At 39.4% G+C, this 21110-nt stretch overlaps 1 protein-coding gene across 5 annotated transcripts; it reads right to left on the bottom strand.

Moving 5' to 3' along the window:
* Positions 1 to 2182: 2182 nt before the first annotated feature.
* LOC134679846 (probable peroxisomal acyl-coenzyme A oxidase 1) lies at positions 2183 to 20698 on the bottom strand. Of its 5 annotated transcripts, XM_063538751.1 has the most exons (14): positions 20490 to 20698; positions 19950 to 20109; positions 18582 to 18750; positions 15037 to 15160; positions 14575 to 14702; positions 14078 to 14194; positions 13389 to 13552; positions 12776 to 12938; positions 11133 to 11323; positions 10586 to 10729; positions 4782 to 4887; positions 3922 to 4074; positions 2996 to 3112; positions 2183 to 2584 (listed from the first exon to the last, which is right to left on the bottom strand). In XM_063538751.1, exons 1-14 carry the CDS (start codon positions 20605 to 20607, stop codon positions 2441 to 2443), a joined length of 1998 nt encoding a protein of 665 aa, XP_063394821.1. In that variant the 5' UTR covers positions 20608 to 20698; the 3' UTR covers positions 2183 to 2440. The 5 variants fall into 5 exon arrangements, with proteins under 5 accessions (XP_063394821.1, XP_063394822.1, XP_063394824.1 ...); XM_063538752.1 differs by lacking the exons at positions 18582 to 18750; positions 19950 to 20109; positions 20490 to 20698 and adding an exon at positions 18453 to 18559; XM_063538754.1 differs by lacking the exons at positions 18582 to 18750; positions 19950 to 20109; positions 20490 to 20698 and adding an exon at positions 18207 to 18409.
* Between the last annotated feature and the right edge of the window lie 412 nt (positions 20699 to 21110).

Below are 21110 nucleotides of genomic sequence, written 5' to 3'. Positions count from 1 at the left end.
TACAGTTGACTGGTAGACTTAGACTAATTTATTCCATCATAACTAAGCGTTTTATACATCATGTTAATCTTGACATCACATCTCTAATCTGTGGCGATACATGCATTATCCTAACAAGCTCAGCGTTTGCTCCAACCTATACTAAGTTATCGACACGCGCTGATCATATTTTGCTGACCGCCATAGTTACTTTAGCACAGATTAATAAATAGTTTTAGTGACTTATAATTCTTATAAAACATATTTTAGGCGTATGTAAACAACCCTTGTATTTTACAATTAATTAGATACCCAGAGCCACTTGCGCATTTCAGGTTTAGCCAACTGACTGTGTTTATACAGGGTTAAACTGTACTGTTAACTCCCGAGTTAAACAGTTAACTCCGAGTTAGTTAGTTAACCCTGGAACACGCAAGGGGCACTTAATGTATCCTATTCCTACTAGTGCTTTTGCTTGAATTCGCAACGTCATCATTACCTAGTTACTTATTTACCTATTTTGTTATATTTTGGAAATATTTCTTATTTGCAGTGGTTCGGGTATCTATCTAGTTATGTAGATAGTGTAGTAAAAGCAAACCTTCGGATTTGTAAAAAAAAACTTTATTACTATAACTTATATATATAATGGTTCATGATAAACAGACATCTTTCTTGACAGACAGGGTAGGTACTCGATATATTGGGTCCTGGAGATTGTTCAATTTTGTTTCTAAGTAGGCGCACCTTTAATCCCAGGAATTTATCATGCTTAAGGATGGTATTCCATCTGTCCAATTTCAAAATCTTAGTCCTATGTGTAATGCGTCTCACATTTTGCCTAAAGAGAGAGTGAGACGCAATGACATTGGACAAAGAAATTGGAGAGATGGAATACCGCCCTAAGTTATTAGGTACACATAGAGTAATTCGCATCGCGCCATTAAAAACAAACAACTATGTAAGTGGCGGTATACACCCACTTGCCAGAATTTCATTTGCCATAATTTCATTTGCCATAATAGTCAACAGCCATTATATTGTTTCCCATAATTACATATGCAATACTTATTGTTTACTATATTAGTCACGTGCCAGAAACTTTGTTTCCCATAAAATCAATTTCAATAATATCATTTGTCATCATCATTGTAAGCCATAATTATCACTAGCCATAATATATTTTTTTTACAGAAACCAAATGCTACTAGAAAAATGGGTTAGGTTAGGTTTGAACTGCGACCCTTACAGAAAAGTAATGCTACTGGAAAAGTGGGTTAGGTTAGGTTTGGACTGCGACCCTTACAGACAAGAAATGCTACTGGAAAAGTGGGTTAGGTTAGGTTTGAACTGCGACCCATACAGAAAATAAATGCTACTAGAAAAGTAGGTTAGGTTAGGTTTGAACTGCAACCCTTACAGAAAATAAATGCTATCAGAAAAGTGGGTTAGGTTAGGTTTGAATTGCGACCCTTACAGAAACCAAATGCTACTAGAAAAATGGGTTAGGTTAGGTTTGAACTGCGACCCTTACAGAAAAGAAATATTAGTGGAAAAGTGGGTTAGGTGAGGTTAAATATTCTATTAAATAGTATTATTACAATTAATAATATGGACAACAACACGTATGGCACTCGTACGTTCTGGAATCTAATAATCGGGTAAACAAAGAGTATGTCACATCATTTTTATGGTAAACAAACAATTCGGGCAAATAAAATTCGGGCATATGAGTATTATTTTATATAATTTTCGGACAAACAATAGACAACCGTAAGTGGCATATTCAACATTTTTACTTCCAAAACAATTAACAAACGTATAAAATATTCTAATATGTTCTGTCTCAGACTTCGGTAAGTATAGGTAAGTAGGTATACAATACACGGTGGCTAAAAAATAATTGCATTCCCGTTGCCAGGGAAGTTTTGGGATCATACTGACTGAGCATCAACTTTTACTATGGGACCAACCCCGAAATCGCAAAAAAATCCCTCACATAGAAAATCCGTATCCGACGGCGCCGATCAGTCAAAACGTATTAAACAGCCAAATTTTACGCGATTTCGGGGTTTGACCCATAGTAAAAGTTGCTCAGTATAATCCCAAAACCTCCCTGGCAAAGGGAATGCAGTTATTTTTTAGCCATCCTGTATAAATATATATCACAGTTTCCCCTGCATGAAGGGCTTCAGGTATTTGTGGAAACTCTCATTAACGGGTTCAGCGTTGTGCGGATGTTATATCAATATCTTTTTTAGGTTTTAATTCCAAGCTATTGTGGACTCTATCACTGTGAAGTTAGTGTTGAAATCACAGTTTCCCCTGCATGATGGGTTTGAGGTGTGTGTGGAAGCTCTGGTTGACGGGCTCGGCGTTGAGCGGATGTTATATCAATATCTTTTTTAGGTTTTAATTCCAAGCTATTGTGGACTCTATCACTGTGAAGTTAGAGTTGAAATCACAGTTTCCCCTGCATGAAGGGTTTGAGGTGTGTGTGGAAACTCTGGTTGACGGGCTCGGCGTTGAGCGGGCTCCGGAGCGCCTCCTCCATGAGCCGCTCGTACACGCGCCCGTCGTACGCGCCCAGCGTTGACTGCAGGATCTGCAAGTTATATAGATACTATAGTTATGGTTGTACTATCTATAGAATACAAAATATAGGTGTGTTCATCTGACAAATGCTTAGTCAGACTTTTCCCAAACAAACACTTTCGCACACCTTAATTGCAGAGGGCCTACCGCGAACCACGTTCGACGTGTTGCTTCTCTGTCGCACTTACGTACGAATTTACAAGTGCAACACGTCGAACGTGGTTCGCGGTAGGCCCTCAGATCTAGAATCAAGTCTATCTTATTGTCATTGTCACGTCATTTCAAATTGGGGGGGTTTGGACATCGGTTGATGGTAGCATAACCAAGAAATTGGACAGAAGGGATACCACCACTAGCAACATATTTCTGGCTTGCAGACATCGCTGAATCGCATCCTAACGGCAGTCAACGGTATACTCACGCCGTCTATGATGTCGAAGGCGTCGACCAGCCCCACGGCGTTGGGTCGTATCTTCGCCAGCAGTTCTTCGTACCAGTATTGCAGCTCGTCTACGTCGTGCGACGATATACTTGTGTACTGGAACATGTAAATACAACCAAATTGAAGAATGTTATTGAATTGAGAACAGTAGGTAAGTGCCCACAGCATTAGGCTATTTACAAATACTGAAACTTATCATAGGGGCAAATTCCACAGCTATTCTCAACACTCCTACACTCTTGAGTCCAAATTGATATCATATAACAAATCATGGCCACCAGTCATGTATACATTGATAATGTTGATATCATGGTGTTTTAATCTCATAATGGACAATACGTCTGTCTACAGGGTCATATAAAACACCAAGCAAAATAAAGGGAGGAGGTATTTTTTTTTGTTAGCCTAGTTCAGTGTCCCACTGCTGGGCAAAGGCCTCCCCTCCTTTCCTACACTGACCTTATCGTTTATACTTTCCCGCCTCGGATAAAATGCGTCCAAGTCGTCCCGCCATCTCCTTTTCGGTCTGCCTGCACCCCGGCCTGCACGAGGGGGTAATACTTACTTACTGCCGTGGCGCAGCGACCCGAAGTGGATCTTGGCCTCTGATACTAAGGAACGCCATGCTTCTCTGTCTAGCGCCGTTTCTGTCCATTCGACGGCCCCGAGCTCGTTCAGACCTTTACGACCTCACCGCACCAGCGATACCCAGGACGCCCAACCGGTCGACGACCATCTGGACGGCCCGAGTACGCTCTCCAAACCGCTCGATCTTCACCCATACCGATATGCCACCGATACACCGACATACCGATATACCGATATGCGAGGGGGTATACGTCGAGAATATTTGCTTGTTTGCCCCATCTAAGAACAGATCTGTGTATATGTGATCATAACCTTACCAGTAACAGATCGTTGAGTTTCTCCAGCGCCCAGTAGAGAGCGTACAGCTCAACTAGTTGCTGCAGCACTAGACGCACTTCAGCTGGCACGCTCGAGTCCAGTTTCTTGATCTCGTCGTGGAATGTGGACGTTATTATAACTCGGCAGTGTGCCTGGAATCAATTTAGAACAATTCATTCAATTTTAGAAGTTTTCAAGCTCAACGATCAAGCTCGTGCTTAGTGAGAATTAAAGCACGTCTCGATCTTGAAGGAGATTTTTTTAAGGTCTATAGTTCGTTTTTTTTTAGCATTAGAAATAATAAGGTAAACAATCTTGATGTGTCTTTTAATTGAAAAACACATTTAAAAAATAAGTTACGGCAAATATGTAACAATTATGAATACGATCATTTATATTCTTCTGCTTTCATAAGTAATAGTTGCTGATTTTTAAAAAGCGTTTTTCAATTAAAAGACATGTCAAGATCGCTTACCTTCTTTCAAGTTCTTTCTAATGCTAAAAAAACGAACTATACACACAACAGCAATCCTGTCCCAAGGTTCTTTGAGCCTCATAGTTCGTCGAAGTATTTACTGACAGCCTATAAAAAAAATAGTAATCACCGGCATGATGGTAGGCAACCAAGAAGCCCCCCCCCCCCCCAGTCCACCAACACAGTGTACCAACTTGGCAGTGACATTGTTTGAAAAGTCGTAGAGACTAAGAAACAAGTACCTACTTTACACTACACAGTTACACACACACACAATTAGACACATGCTACTACGCTTGGGGTAAAATCTTGGCGTGGCTGATATCTATGCAAGTATGGATGGTTCAGTTGTGTATTAAGCTAATTAATTCATGAATGGCTTACTTCAGCCGCTGAGACCAGTTGGACCGAGGTCGAGTTCCAAGCGTCTTCAGGCGGCATCCCGGAGTCAACGCGTTTCTTCAAGTTCTTAACGCATGTTGCCACTTTTCTGCAATGTTGCCAAAATAATTATGTTTTCACCACTTCAGCTCGGAAAGGCTTACTTTGTACTTCAAAAACGGATAGCCAAGTTGCATTTTATTCACATGTGAGGCAAAGTAATCAAACGCCAATTTTGAGTTGTTTTCTTATGTTTGCTGGTAGAATTGACTTTTAAATGATGATTTTGGATGAAAAATATTTAATAACACCAACTTGGATTTGATTTGGTTTGATTTTAAGTAAGTAAGTAAGTAAGTAAGTGTTTTATTTGTAAATATAGGTAGAATTACAGTGGTGGTCAGTTTATATATGTACAGTTTCACTATATTTTACCAAACGGCGTACAAAAACATTGAACTTAATACTAGAAACTAAACTATCATGCTCATCGCGTACGAGTAACAGTGTAATCCTACTTACAGCTATGTCAATTCAATAATGAATATCAGGTACAAGTACATAGTTATAAGAATTAATAGATGTAATATAAAATATAGATTTCTATTATTATTATTTAGTATCATTATGTATAATTAATAAATATTATGTCAATTTAATGCCTATTAAAAAGATAAAACAAATTGTCATAGTATATGATCATTCTAAGTCATCATTTAAATAATCTGTAATGGAATAATAGCATTTATCAATCAATAATGTCATTAGCTTATTTTTTAATTCGAATATACTTAGTGACTTAAAGATAATCGGCAATTTGTTATATATTTTACTGGCCAAGTAATACACACTCTTTCGCAACAATGATGTATTTGCAGGAATTGTGCACAGATTGTGTACATGCTTGTTTCTCAGATTTCTGTGAGAAACATCAACATGTTTTTTGAACAAGCTTGCATTGTTTTTTACAAACATTATCACTTCAAAAATGAAAAGTGAGGGCATCGTCAAAATTTTTAAGTCCTTGAAATACGGTACGCAACTGTCGGGTGTTTTGATTCCACACATTGCTCTAATGCACCTCTTTTGTGCCTTAAAAACTAATTCTCTATTTGTGGAATTTCCCCAAAAGATAATACCATACCGCAGCTTTGAGGCTACAAAACCATGATATGCTACTAGAACCGCGTGAGGACTTGCTTTTTTGGCTAATATATGTAGGGCATAGGCATACTGACTAAGTTTTTTGCACATTTCTTCTGTATGGGATTTCCAAGATAAATTTTCATCAATTTGTACTCCTAAAAACTTTGTGTCGGCAACAGACTCTATACATTGACCTTCATATTTACAGCAAATTGGAGGAGGTATTTTACGTTGGTAGAAATGGATAATTTTAGTCTTATCTAGATTTATCAATAAATTATTTATATTAAGCCATTTAATTATGTCAACAATTGTATTATTAATTTCAGATTCATAGTGATAAATATCTTTACATTCTATTATAACGGTACTGTCATCAGCGAACAGGACCATGGGATATTTGATGTTTCGTGGAAGGTCATTGATATAAAGTAAAAACAGCAAAGGACCAAGAACGCTTCCTTGCGGCACACCATACTTTATTTTACGTTTTTCTGATTGAAAAGACTTTTGATGCTTAGTCCTCAAACAAATTTGAGTGAGCTCTGTATATTGATCTCTGTTACTTAAATATGACCTGAATAAATCCAACACATTTCCTCGTATTCCATATGCATTAAGTTTTTTTAAGAGAATTGTATGGTCTACGTAATCAAAGGCCTTAGTCATGTCCATGAAGACTGCACAAATATAATTACGCCTATCCATAGCATCTATAATGGGCTGTACGAGATCAAATATGGCCATATTTACTGTTTTCTGTTTTCTGAAACCTTTTTGTTCTGTTGCAAAAAGTTTAAATTTATCTAAGTAACTGTACAGTGCCTCGTATATAACTTTTTCAAAGATTTTTGAGAAAATTGTTGCCAGAGCAATAGGCCTGTAATTTTTTATGTTTGTTTTTTCACCTTTTTTATGTAATGGCTTTACAATAACAGACTTTAAGTTATCGGGATACACTCCAGTTGCAATACTTAAATTAATAATATAACTAAGAGGGACAGCAATTATGTGTGCAACTTCCTTTACAACTTTAGTGCATATGTTGTCATGTCCGACACTGTTAGTGTTTTTCAAAGACTTAATTATTGTGAAGATGTCATGAGGGACAGTTGGTTTCATGTACATAGACTGAATGCAGTTTACATTTATGTCATATTTTTGTCGGGCTGATGGCGTTTGATCAGTAAAAAAGTTATTGAACTCATTTGCTATGTCTGTTGGATCTGTAATAATAGTATCATCATCTCTAATAATTTTTTGAATAGGTTCCTTAGGGAACTGCTGCTTAGTTTTATTTATTACTTGCCATGTAGCCTTGGATTTATTACTCGCAGATTTAATGAAGTGATCATTTTGTGAGCGTTGCGTTAGAGTCAAAATTTTCTTAAATCTAGCATTATATAATTTAAACCTATCTCTATTCTGGGCAGTGGGACATAAACGGTACTCCCATAACATGGACCTTCTCTTTTTACTACATATCTTGATGCCATGAGATATCCACTTAAATTTTCGAGTAGATTTAACTTTTATACTCATCATTGGAAAACAAAGGTTGTACAGACAAGAAAACGTATCCAGAAAGGAGTCAAATGCCATGTTTACATTATTTAATTCCGCTACTTCAGAAAAAGACAGACTGCCAAGACATTTTTTAAACAGTTCTATATTTTCTGAACTGAAATCACGCTTAGGTATGCGCCATGTGCTAATCGAACAAGTTTTCCTTACTGGGCATTTTAGTAATTGAGCAGTATGATCCGACAAACCAAGGTCTATAACTTCTGCCTTACATCCTTTAATATTGCCTGCGAAATTATCTAGACATGTGTTACTGCATATTCTAGTTGGCTCCCTTATTTCTAATTGTAGATTATAACTTAATAGAAGGTTTTCAAGTTCTAGGGAGTTTTTATTACGACACAATATATTAATATTTAAATCTCCGCATAATATTACTCTTTTACTTGTACTATTGCATATTTTTTTAAGTAATTTCTCAAGATGTTCAAAGAAAAGAGTAACGTTTGACTGCGGAGGTCTATACATACATATTATAACAATTTTATGACGTACCAATTCAATTGCACAACATTCCATTAAACCTGTTACGGACAGTTTTTTTACATCGGTTAGTTCATTATACTCGTGTTGCAATCTAACCAATATACATGCGCCACCCCTACGCTGGTCGCGGCAAAAGGAAGACGCTAGTTTAAAGTTCGGTATAGTCAGCAGGTCCCCTAGCTCCTCCATCATAAAGTGTTCAGAAATGCATATTACATCAATAGGTCTCTGTTTCTCTTCAAATTCATCTAAATGGACTGATAACGCATCTGCTTTGTTTATTAAACCCGCTATGTTCTGATGTAATACGTAGATGGAGGTATAGAAAAAAAATCCTCATTTGCTTTTAATCTCAGGGGGGTCCTGGGGGTCGTCTGCGTATAAGACTCTTTGACCGTTATGTAGTTTCTCTGGAACGGAGCATGAGCAGTAGGAGTCGTGGTCTGCGAATATGGTCTTGTCATAGGCTGTGTAGTAGATACCTCAGTTGCAGGAATGGGCGATGTCGTGATGTATTTATTTCCGAAGTCCTCGTGTATCAATTGTCTTATGTTTCTGTGGATGTGTCTTAATCCGTTATATTTAATTTTGCCTGTATACGGTGAAAACATTGCGTAATTAAGGTCTAAGTTCGAGTCGATAAAATAAACATGTTCGAGGTCAACAGTGTTTCGGTGTAGAAGATGGTTAAACCACTTTACTCGGCAGTTATATAATTGTGCTCCACATATGTAAGTAGGTGAAATTATAATGACATTCGTGTGTTTTATTAGTTCTAATTTCATTTTAATATCATGAACGATTTTTATGTAGTGGGCTGTAGTTAAAAAATCGTGCTCTCCAATAAGCAAGACACAGTAATCGTTCTGTGTGTAACTTTTTAGTCTAGTCTCAATATTTTTTAATAGTGTTAATACTCCAGCGCCTTGTATACAATGATGATACCAGTCGTAGTTTTCGTAATTAGATTTCATAATAGTTAACGTGTTGTTATTTGTTTCGGTACCTAAAATGCACAATTTGGGCTTAATTACATTGGGTATCCGTGAGCATGCTTTATTCGTAAGTGCGTTAGCGTAGCTCTTTCCTTCAGTAATATTGCCAGTTATCTGTGACATGTTTTGCCTTGGCAGGTCATTCCTGCAGCTCGCTGGTTGTTTGGCAGGCTGACGTGACGGAATGTGTGTTAAATTAATATCTGTATTGTGCTTTATGCTAGTCAACGATGTGTTTTTTTTTGCCGGTGTACTGCTTCGTCTGCTCTTATTAATTGAGGTTGGACTGGTAAGTGATAGTGCGACTTTTTTATACGTGTTATTTTTCTTCACAAGTGTTTCTAATTGTATGCGTAATGCATTATTTTCTGATGATAAAGTACATATTTCTTCATGAGCACTTTGTAATTCGCTTTGTAAACCTTGTATTTGATTTTTCAAAGTTTCAATTTCCTCATTATCTATCGAAAGCTCTGGCATACTGTAGATACTGTCATTCATAAGGTCTATTTCTGATTGCAGGCTTGTATTCAAGTAGCAAGATTCAGGTGACGAGCAGGACGTGTCTGACGGCAATATCGGCCGACGACGTTGAGTGACATTGTCATGAGTGTGTGGCAGGTCGATGCTTGGAGAGGCTGGCGGCGGACTGGTTGCATTATTTAAGCCTACTCGTAATTGAGGGTTGTCATTTGGCGACGCTGGTAGCGGACTTGCCGCATCTTCTGAGCCTTGAGTGTGGACGCTTTGAGATGTTTGTGGCGGACTTACTGCATTTTTTTGGGCGTCTAATTGAGGGCTGCCATTTGACGACGTTGGTGGCGGACTTACCGCATCTTCTGAGCCTTGAGTGTGGACGCTTTGAGATGTTTGTGGATTTTGTTTGATATTTTATATTTGCTTCGGGTTGGTGTGGTGAAAAAATTTGTGTTTCACTCGGGGGCAAATTTTGTTTAACCCTCGTGCTTTGAAACCCTCGCAACGCTCAAGATTCCATTATTCGAACCACTCGCTACGCTCGTGGTTCAATTTTGGAATCTTTCGCTTGCTCGGGTATTAATATTAGCACGAGCGGTTAAACAACAACTTTGCACCCTTGTAAAACAAATAACTATTAGATTGTTTAGTAAAACTTTTTTTGACTACATAATATTTCAGACATCATAATGAGGGCTGTTGGATAAGCAGTTGACACATTCCCTGCCAACGTTTACGTAGCGCTACGCTCGTAGCCGATCCCAGTGTTTTCCCGCTTTGTAGAGGAAATCGTCTACGAACAGAGAACCTAAGTTTCTTGGAACGTATGTGTAAAATATCATTTGGATTTAATATGTATTTACCAGATTGCTCTTCTAAAAAGAGAAACATCTTGTCGAAACCGCCTAGTTTCCCCTCTAGGTTGGAAGGTCAGACTAAACTATTTCTTCAATGTCAAGAAAACGAGTAAAAGAAAACGCTATTTACTATTCGATTAATCGCATAGTGAAAATTCTTCACTATGAGACTATGACAGTTGAATGAGGTGAATGCACCTAGGAGATTATAGCAAAGAATTTTATAAACACCCCAGGACGTGTGGGTTTAAAGGTGACTAACCCCATAGCGACCTTCTGCAACCCCCGAACAATACCATCGACGGAGTTCTCCCACCGTGAGAAGCCAGGAGAGCTGGCTGTCTTGAAGTAGGCCAGAGTTGGAGTCAGGTTCTCCATGCCGGTCTGCCAGGTCTTCACTAAATACCTGAAAGCAGCATGACAAATATAAAGTTTAGGTAGGGGTTTAAATGAAAAGCGTTTACCTAAATATCCAGTTTTGTTATTTTTCCTTGGTCCATTTGTGTTTGCCATATCAACCGTTTTCGTTTCTTTGAAAGAAATCTTAAGATTTCCCCTGATTACCAGTTCGCCGGACGATATCAGCCTGTCAGTTTAATGCAAAAGGTGACAGTCCCAATTAAACAACTGACAGACTGATATCGTCCGGCGAACTTAGGGCCTACCGCGAACCACGTTCGACGTGTTGCCTCTCTGTCGCACTTGTAAATTCGTACGTAAGTGTGACAGGGAGGCAACACGTCGAACGTAGTTCGCGGTAGACCCTCTGGTAATCCGTGGGTCCGTGGGCCATATTAAGTAATTCTCACCTAGCAGTCTGCAGCAGTAGCACCGTGTTCTCTCCCTCGTAAGTGCAGGCGGCGGTGACCAATCCGTACGTCATGGGCAGGTTGGAGGACTGCATGTAGCCGTGTCCGCCGCAAGCGAGCCGGCAGCGCTCCACGTACATGGTGGTGTCGGCTGTGCTGACGGCTTTTAGGCAGCAGGCTAAGGCGTGTAACTGTAACAAGACACCATTTATTGCATGACTTTAGTACAACTAGGGATAATTCAGGAAGTACTTAACCTACTGGGCTATAGTGAGAGAGAGCTGAACAAAAATACAGATTTCCTGGACTATGTGAGGAACTACTCAAAAATCTTCAAGAGAGTGTGTTTAACAGCCAAAGCAAACTATACAAGTTCTAAACTGAAAGTGTCGGACAACAAAGTGAAGACAACATGGAATATTATAAATAAGGAAGCTGGTAAATGTAAATCACGCGATTGTCAAGTCAACATTGTCTCGGATAAACAACAGACCATGTCAAACAACGATGTTGCCTCGGCATTCGAAGATTATTTTTCTAAAATAGCTATTAATACCACGAAATGTCTACATTCATCTTCGTCTCGAGCTCATTCCTTACTTTGTGCTAATGTTAAGAAATGTAATATTAACTTTGAGTTTAGTCTAGTAGATTCAGCAATTATTGTTAAAACATTCAAGTCACTCAATTTAAAGAAAACGGAAGACTTATGGGGAACATCCGTTAGAGTCATTAGTCATGTCTTGGACGTAATAGCGCCTTACTTAGCCGTAATTTATAATATTTCAATTTCACAAGGAGTCTTTCCAGATCTTATGAAATATAGCAAAGTCATACCTCTTTTTAAATCGGGTGATTCGAGTGATATGGCTAATTACCGTCCAATATCAATACTATATAAGGCTCACAGGGCAGTTTGAAACCCATAGACCTCACTAAGAAGCAAAGAATATAATACTCGCTAGGAGGAAAGCTAAGAAGGAACTTGTATCATTTTTATAAGCCGTTGACACGTTATTGCTATGAGGGGCAGGAAGTAGGGACAATACGTGAGCCTTCCTGCTCATGCTCTTGCCGATGACCCGATGGTCATATACATCGGCAAGAGCATACCGCCATGCCATTGACATCGTCAAAGGCGGTATTTCGGGTACGACTGAAAGGACCAGCAACGTCAGGAGTAGGTACCGACAATGAGTAGTGAGTATTTGCATTCTATCCGTAGCGGCATTTTCTTCTCGGATCACGACATCGCAATATTCTGACAGCAACAGAGGAATGAGTAGAGTGTAAACATTCACTTCGGCAATATGCCAGCAGTGGCAAGTTTAAAGAAGCAAAGTGGAAACTGCTGCTGGTATTTGGTAAGTACAGTGGCGTTCAAAAGTGCATGGATAGGTGTCGACTGTAATGCCTTTAAATATTGCGGTTGACTTGACACATGACATGTCAATGCACTTTTGACCGCCAGTGTACCTCCGGCAGTCTCTCCAGATTCCCGTCCACCAGCTGTTCGGTGACGTCATGGGACGTCTCCCACAGCATGTTGGCGGTGGCGTTCAAAAGTGCATGGATAGGTGTCGACCGTAATGCCTTAATATTACGGTTGAAACATGTCAATGCACTTTTTAACGCCAGTGTACCTCCGACAGTCTCTCCAGGTTCCCGTCCACCAGCTGTTCTGTGACGTCATGGAACGTCTCCCACAGCATGTTGGCGGTGAGCCTCAGCGCGTGGCACGCCGCGATGCCGATGAAGATCTTGTGTTGTTGCGTTACGTAGTCGAGGATTTGTGGTTCTGGTTCTCTGGAAATAATTTTTGAAAGTTCTTTTGAACGTCTTTACTTTGGCAGAGTCTATAACATGCTGAAAATAAAAAAGATATTCGTGTGTTTGTCTTGAGGTAAAAGCACCCCAATATTTTTTACACGATGGACTTTCTTTCTATATCAGCCCATTGGGCTATCGGTAGACGCTTGTTGTCCAAAGAGTAAAGTATGTTGTTGTCTCCACACCAATTATTTTGGAATAGGAAAAATTGGTCCACATTTAAAAAGGGGGTACGTAAGCCCTAAGGGTCGGTTGCAACGAACCGTCGGTCATCCGTTAAAGTGTTCGCAAAATTGTTTTGTATGGTAAATTTCATACTTCACTGCTGTTTGACGTTAATCAGACTGTTCAATGTGGTTGGTGCAACTGGGCCTAACCGTATCAAGATCAAGTATGTTGACAGATTTATCTTTTGTGATAAGTTACCCTTCCTTCAGCTGGCTCTGCCGCCGCACCGCCGAGTAGCGCGTGGCGATGGTGACCGCCTTCGACAGGTAGTTGACCATGTCGTACACGATCACCACCCGCACGAACACCATGGCACCGTAGTTCAGCTTGGTGTTCCTTGCGTTCCGGACGTATGTGCCATCCTATAGTTGAAACAGAAGTTGTCAAGAATAGCCAAACATTACAAAATATTTTATTCTTCAGTAATACAAATAATCAAAAGTCATTGGGGTACTGGCGAATGGGGTATTTTGATATTCTTCTTCGTGAAATTTGATGGATTTCTGTACCCTTAAGGACTTTTTCGCTAAAATATTTTCCGAAATTCTCCTATGAAATCCTACTATTCAATTATTTGGGCACCACTACGTAGCTAGGCGTAGGCGAAGGGGGGCCTCGGCGAGGCCGTTTCGGGCACAGTGAAAGAAAAGGGCCTCGCAGATGTGATTTCGCCCAGGGCTAGATGAGTTCACGCTACGCCACTGTTTGGGTACAATATTTTCTTACAATAAATTATTTTGAAACTGCTTTTCCTATATCACTTATGGACTTTGAAATTGTTATGCGTGTTATGGCAGGAGGCAACACCACGACGACCTAGGCAGATCAAAACGCAACTTACAACAATTTAGGCTACTTAGAGGTGCTCAGGTACCTGTAGTACTTACCTCCAAAACTTGTGCATGCTTCATCAGCATGTGATCCCTCGGTATCCTCAAATGGTCGAAGCCTAGGAAGCCATTGTCCACTGAGTTGAGGCCCAATTTGGCTCCGATGTCTCCCACCTAGAAAAGGTTAATTTACCTACTATTATTGTACCTAGGTACTTACTTAAGGTACCTACTCTTATAGTTACCATAATTCCTTCTATCATTAATTGCTTATTGTAATTGTACCCGCGCCCTCGTGCTCTACATGTTTCAATTATAGTTGACATCGATCCTTGCGAATCCCTTTCGAGCATCTGTCATAAAACCTTGATGTTTATAAACACAAGAACAACTACCTAATCTTGTCACATACACCCACACCCACAGAACGCCACCCCCCAAATATCATTATCAAACTTTGAACAGCAGATCTCTACCAAGTGCGACCAAGGTTCATTAAATTCAAAAGCCAGATAGTATATATTTGCTAATTATAATTGCTTTGCAGTACATACCTTAATCCCAGGCAAAGGCACATGTGTGTCCTCGTCTCGGACCTGCACGATAAACGAGTGGATCCCGTGGCACTGGCCTTTTGTGTACAGCTGGGCCACCACTATGCAGTAGTTGGCCGTGTGGCCCACTGGAAATCAAAGTAAAAAAAAAATTCACTTGCGTTAAAAGATTTCGCCCTTTGCAGCTATTACGTGGGAGATAAACGTACTTATATGAGGCCTCAGCCTGAACCCGGTAGATGGGAATAGGTACCTAACTAACTATCGCGCCAATGGTTTTACAAAAGCCAATACCGAAGAGAAAACTCGAAAAGCGAACTCCGGGATCCGAAGTCCGACGCAGTAGGTAGCTGATGAAGCTGAGCTCTCTCTCTCTAGTTAGATGTACATATGTTTTATTTACTATTCATATTTATTTCTAAATATGATATCTTGGCAGGTCACACTATATCCAGAACTCACATCCACCGGGCCACCATTTGTACGAAGTGAGAGTGGGGCTGTGCAGCACGAACTCCTTGGTGTCGGGGTCGTAGGTGGCGGTCGTCTCCAGCCCGCGGATGAAGGTTCCGTGTCCCAGCTCAGTCTAGAACATACCTAAATGTTAAATACCTATATTTTTCCTTTTTTATTGTGGGACGTACCACATTGTTACAATCTATAAATTGTAAATACATCAGATTTCGTTGATTTTTTCGTTGTGATTGACATCTGTAGGTATTTAGTTACAATTTATCTATCTATATATATAAATGCAAGTGTCCTGACTGACTGACTGACTGACTGACTGATTCATCAACGCAGAGCCGAAACTACAAAAGCCAGAATGTTGAAATTTGCACACCAGATTGCATTTATAAAGTGTACAAGAGATAAGAAGCGATTTTGAGAAATTCAACCCCTAAGGGGGTTAAAAAGGGGATGAAAGTTTGTATGGGGTTAAAGTTTTCTTTTAAGTTAGGAATTTGAAACATCGTAAAAAGATATATTATTAAAATACAAGAAAACTAATTTCAGCGTTTTTGAAAATTCATCCCCTGAGGTGGTGAAAAAGGGGTTGAAAGTTTGTATGGATATCAAAAAAATTTTCAAGTGGTGAACTTGAATCTTTGTATTTAGGGATATTATTAGAAGACAGGAAAAGTAATTTCAGCGTTTTGTAAAATTCATCCCCTAACAGGGTTAAAAAGGGGTTGAAAATTTTAATCCATTACAAATGCTTTGAAACTTCGTAGAAGGGCATAATAGCCGATTACAAAAAAAGTGATTGCAACGTTTTTGGAAATTCAACCCCTAAGGGTGTTAAAAAGGGGATGAAAGTTCGTCTTTGGGTGCAAATTTTATTTTAAGCTAGGAACTTGAAACTTTGTAAATAGGTATCAAATTCAAATACAAGAAAACTAATTTCAGCGTTTTAGAAAATTCATCCCCCAAGGTGGTGAAAAAGGGGTTGAAAGTTTGTATGGATATCAAACATTTTTTCGAGTGTGGGACTTGAATCTTTGTATTTAGGGATATTATTAGAAGACAGGAAAAGTAATTTCAGCGTTTTGTAAAATTCATCCCCTAACAGGGTTAAAAAGGGATTGAAAGTTTGAATCCATTACAAATGGTTTTGAAACATCTTAGAAAGGCATAATAGCCGATTGCAAAAAAAAGTGATTGCAACGTTTTTGGAATTTCAACCCCTAAGGGGGTTAAAAAGGGGATGGAAGTTCGTCTGCGGGTGCAAATTTTATTTTAAGCAAGGAACTTGACACTTTGTAAAAACGTTTTAAATTAAAATACAAGAAAACTTATTTCAGCGTTTTTGAAAATTCATCCCCTAAGGTGGTGAAAAAGGGGTTGAAAGTTTGCATGGATATCAAACATTTTTTCGAGCGCGGGACTTGAATCTTTGTATTTGGGGATACTATTAGAAGACAATAAAAGTAATTTCAGCGTTTTGTGAAATTCATCCCCTAACAGGGTTAAAATGGGTTTCAAAGTTTAAATCCATTACAAATGCTTTGAAAATTCTTAGAAAGGCATAATAGCCGATTACAAAAAAAAAAGTAATTGTAACGTTCTTGGAAATTCAACCCCTAAGGGGGTTAAAAAGGGGATGAAAGTTCGTCTTCAGGTGCAAATTTTATTTGAAGCTAGGAACTTGAAACTTTGTAAAAAGGTATTATATTAAAATACAAGAAAACTAATTTCAGCGTTTTTGAAAATTCATCCCTATGGTGGTGAAAACGGGGTTGAAAGTTTGTATGGAGATCATGCATTTTTTTCGAGCGCGGGATTTGAATCTTTGTATTTGGGGATATTATTAGAAGACAATAAAAGTGATTTCAGCGATTTGTGAAATTCATCCCCTAACAGGGTTAAAATGGGGTTCAAAGTTTGAATCCATTACAAATGCTTTGAAACTTCTTAGAAAGACATAATAGCCGATTACAAAAAAAAGTAATTGCAACGTTTTTGGAAATTCAATCCCTAATAGCTCCTTAGGGATTGAATTTCCAAAAACGTTGCAATAGGGGATGAAAATTCGTCTTGGGGTGTAAATTTAATTTTAAGCTAGGAACTTTAACTTTTTAGAAAAAAAAGGTAATAAATTAATAAACATGAAAACTAATTCAAGCATTTTTGAAAATCATCCCCCAAGGTGGTGAGAAAGGGGTTGAAAGTTTGTATGGAGATCAGATATTTTGTGAGTGCGGAATGCGGAACTTGAATCTTTGTGTAAGGGCATAGGTACCTAATATGAGAATACAAGAAAAGTAATTTCAGCAACCAACATCAAAATCCACTTGACTTAAAACTTCATACAACTTGCTAAAAAAGAAAAGTACTTAATTTCAACATTGCTTGGATATGAAAATTATAGGTACTAAAGATGTAAAATGTTGAAGATAAGATTCCACGCGGACGAAGTCGCGGGCAACAGCTAGTAGATAATACAAACCTATGTGTTATTGCATGCCAAGTACAGGGTGTAGCAAAACAGGTAAGCTCGTTCAAGTATTATCCAGTTGCTACAGTATTGAGGTTAATAGCATAATAATTTTGATAAATTACATGTCAACAACATATCTGTACTAAATTGATAAAGTAATTAAATATTCAACGGCCCGTGACCTAGGCCTGCGTTCGGAGTGTCTACACATAGGAAGCTCCCAATGCTACTGCAGTTCCAAGCCCTGGGTAGCCACGTCATCTGCTGCTCCTCCGTACCCTTGTAGAGGATAGCATGAATATGATGTAGTGCACTCTCAATTATTTATTTATTTTTATTATTTATTTATTTATTTAATAATCAAGTATACAGTACCACTTTACAGAGTAATCCAATAATTATGTACCCACCTGAGCATAGCTCCCAATGATAATTATGTACCCACCTGAGCATAGCTCCCAATGATACTGCTGTTCCAAGCCCTGGGCAGCCACGTCATCTGCTGGTCCTCCGAACCCTGGTTGAGGATGGCATGAACATGATGTAGTGTACTCTAACATGTACCCACCTGAGCATAGCTCCCAATGGTACTGCAGTTCCAAGCTTTGGGCAGCCACGTCATCTGCTGCTCCTCCGTACCCTGGTTGAGGATGGCATGAACATGATGTAGTGTACTCTAACATGTACCCACCTGAGCATAGCTCCCAATGATACTGCAGTTCCACGCCCTGGGCAGCCACGTCATCTGCTGCTCCTCCGTACCCTTGTAGAGGATAGCATGAACATGATGTAGTGCACTCTAACATGTACCCGCCTGAGCATAGCTCCCAATGATACTGCAGTTCCACGCCCTGGGCAGCCACGTCATCTGCTGCTCCTCCGTGCCCTGGTTGAGGATAGTATGAATATGATGTAGTGCACTCTATCATGTACCCACCTGAGCGTAGCTCCCAATGATACTGCAGTTCCAAGCTCTGGGCAGCCACGTCATCTGCTGCTGTCCTCCGTGCCCTGGTTGAGGATAGCTGGCATGAACATGATGTAGTGCACACTATCATGTACCCACCTGAGCGTAGCTCCCAATGATACTGCAGTTCCAAGCCCTGGGCAGCCACGTCATCTGCTGCTCCTCCGTACCCTGGTTGAGAATGGCCGGCATAAACATGATGTAGTGCACGCCGAATGGTGAGCCATCTCGTGTGCTTGATGAGCCTAGGAGGCCGCTTATCACGTCTCTGTAAAAAAATACGTTGGTGTTGAGAGCAGCTTTGAGTTGGTGGTACCTAGATAACCTAGATTTCGAGAACGCCATAAACTCAAGTCAGAAATGGGTGCCTTTCGACCTTTGGTTAATATAAACCGACACAAATCACGGAAGATCGAAAGTCCAAACCTCGGCGCTCAATAGTTAAACAAATCCAAAAAGAGGGTCAAAGGTTATGCTTATTATATTGCCTGTTGGACGTTGTCGAGTTAAGGGTTCAATCTACTAGGTATACCTATTAACAATAGTTCCAGGGAATTGTGTTATATATATTTATATCTACTTACTTGTCCGCATAGAAGTCGTTAAAAATTTAATCCCATTTTCAGAGGATGAAAGAGGTTGAATTTCCCCTTCTAAGGAGATGAATCCCTAAAAATCTTTTCTTAGTTGAGCTGTACAACATTTGAAGATCATATTTGACATCAATTGATTGTCTTACCTACTGAAGAACATGAAACATCAAATTAATGCTTTTAGGCATGGCATGACTTCGAATTTCCCTTTCTAATTTCTTATGCAAATGTATGCAACTGTATGCAGTGAATGACCAGTTACGGTTGTGATAATCCGCGCCGATTCGATTTGAATTTAAAAGGTTGAGGCCAGGTTCACCATTAGGTACACGCGAACTAAATGATGATGCTACTATTTTACCTTTTAAGGTACGTTTCCCACTTGTACCCCATGGGCGGTTAGAGAATAATATATTAGGTACCTCTAACTACTTATATCGACTTTATGTACTATGGCTAGGTATCATACATATTGATAACATAGCGTCATTTCTGAAGCCAATGAACCTACAGTTCACTGACTTATTGATGATTTTCATTAATAATTAATTAAATAAATACAGATAAATAAATATTGGGGACATCTTATTCAGATCGACCTAGCCCCAAACTAAGCATAGCATTTGGGTACTAGCCGACGATATAAACACGCTTAGGTACCTATATACCTAGATAAACATATACTTTAGGTATATACATAAAATACACCCATGACTCAGGAACAAATATTTGTGTTCATCACACAAATAGGTAAATGCCCTTACCGGGATTCGAACCCAAGACCATCGGCTTCGCAGGGAGCGTCAGTACCCAATAGGCCAGACTGGTCGTCATATATCTCCTTATGGCTTATTAGGTACTCCTCTCCTCTTACCGATAGTTCGTGATGTTAGAGCGGCCTTCTTCCTGCAACCGACGAACCAACTTGAACAGTATTACAGATTTCCTAATGCTGTTTTCGTATCTCTCTTTATGGCCGAGGTACTCCTCCGCTACTCCTTCTGACAGCTCTCGCTCGCTTAACATTATCTTTTCTGAAATAAAATAATAATCATCTCTGAGTACCTAAGTACCTATATTTTTGGCTATATCTTATTTTTTTGGAGAACTTCGCGCCTAGAATATGACAGCTGAAGTAGATAGTGCGGTAGTTCTGGTTGTCTAAAGTTGATGTTAGTCAATTCGTTACTTACCACAAAACATATCGTACAGTGACAAGTTGACAACCAAATAAAATTTCTTTTTTGAGATGTTTTCCTTGTTCGGGTATAAATATTAGTAACAGAGGAATTAAACAACAACTTTGCCCCTTGTAAAACAAGTAATTATTAAATACCTACGTCTCATAGTAAATATCTACTGGTAATACCTGAAACGCGCTCTAAGCTCGTCTCTCTAGCCAGTTATTTCTTACCTCTATATTTACGCTCCAATGTCTTTTGCGGCGTTCCATCTATGAACGTAGTCAAAACCTTTATATCGAACGAGCATTTGTCTCTTTCTCTTTGCAAGTCCTTGTTTACTTCACCCATGTTTTGAACACTAGCGGTGCTTAGTTTTTTTATTTATTATTTATGTAGGTACGTAAACTGACACTGATGACTGACTAAGAAGCGTGCGGCGGGCGCTCTGTCTGAAATGAGGACGCAAACTAGTCAGCTTGTCACTACTATGAGCTTGAACGTTGAACGCGATGAGGGGCAATGATTTGCGCTCTGACTAGTGAACATGCGAGGGCCATTCTTCGTAATCGACTTCGTAACAAGTTATTTTACGTAGCGCCATTTACCGACCCACTAACCCAGGGTTTAGCGGTTAAACCGTTAATCCAGTGTCAAATTGTACTGGTAACCATGGTAACTTCAGTTTTAACTGGCTAACCCCGGGTTAGTGAATGGTGCAAGTGGCCCTAATAGTTTAAACAAAATTGGGTTTTAAGGCAAGTAATTAAGATTCGTATTTGTCTCTTGGTCAAGCTTCATCTGTAAAGGGGCCGATTCGACTCGTCAAAACACAGATCGTTACACTACACTTC

Source organism: Cydia fagiglandana, chromosome 3 (genome assembly GCF_963556715.1).
Source record: "Cydia fagiglandana chromosome 3, ilCydFagi1.1, whole genome shotgun sequence".
NCBI classification, from domain to species: Eukaryota; Metazoa; Arthropoda; class Insecta; order Lepidoptera; family Tortricidae; genus Cydia; species Cydia fagiglandana.
This window is presented reverse-complemented; position numbering and strand designations above follow the sequence as displayed.

Excerpts from the sequence above, each read along its gene's own strand:
- LOC134679846 (XM_063538751.1), bottom strand. The coding sequence starts at position 20,607 with ATGGGTGAAGTAAACAAGGACTTGCAAAGAGAAAGAGACAAATGCTCG. Across the intron at positions 14,195-14,574 it reads TGCCTTTGCCTGGGATTAAG|GTGGGAGACATCGGAGCCAA; the intron begins GTATGTACTGCA and ends AACCTTTTCTAG. Across the intron at positions 4,888-10,585 it reads TTGCAGAAGGTCGCTATGGG|AAAAGTGGCAACATGCGTTA; the intron begins GTTAGTCACCTT and ends GCAACATTGCAG.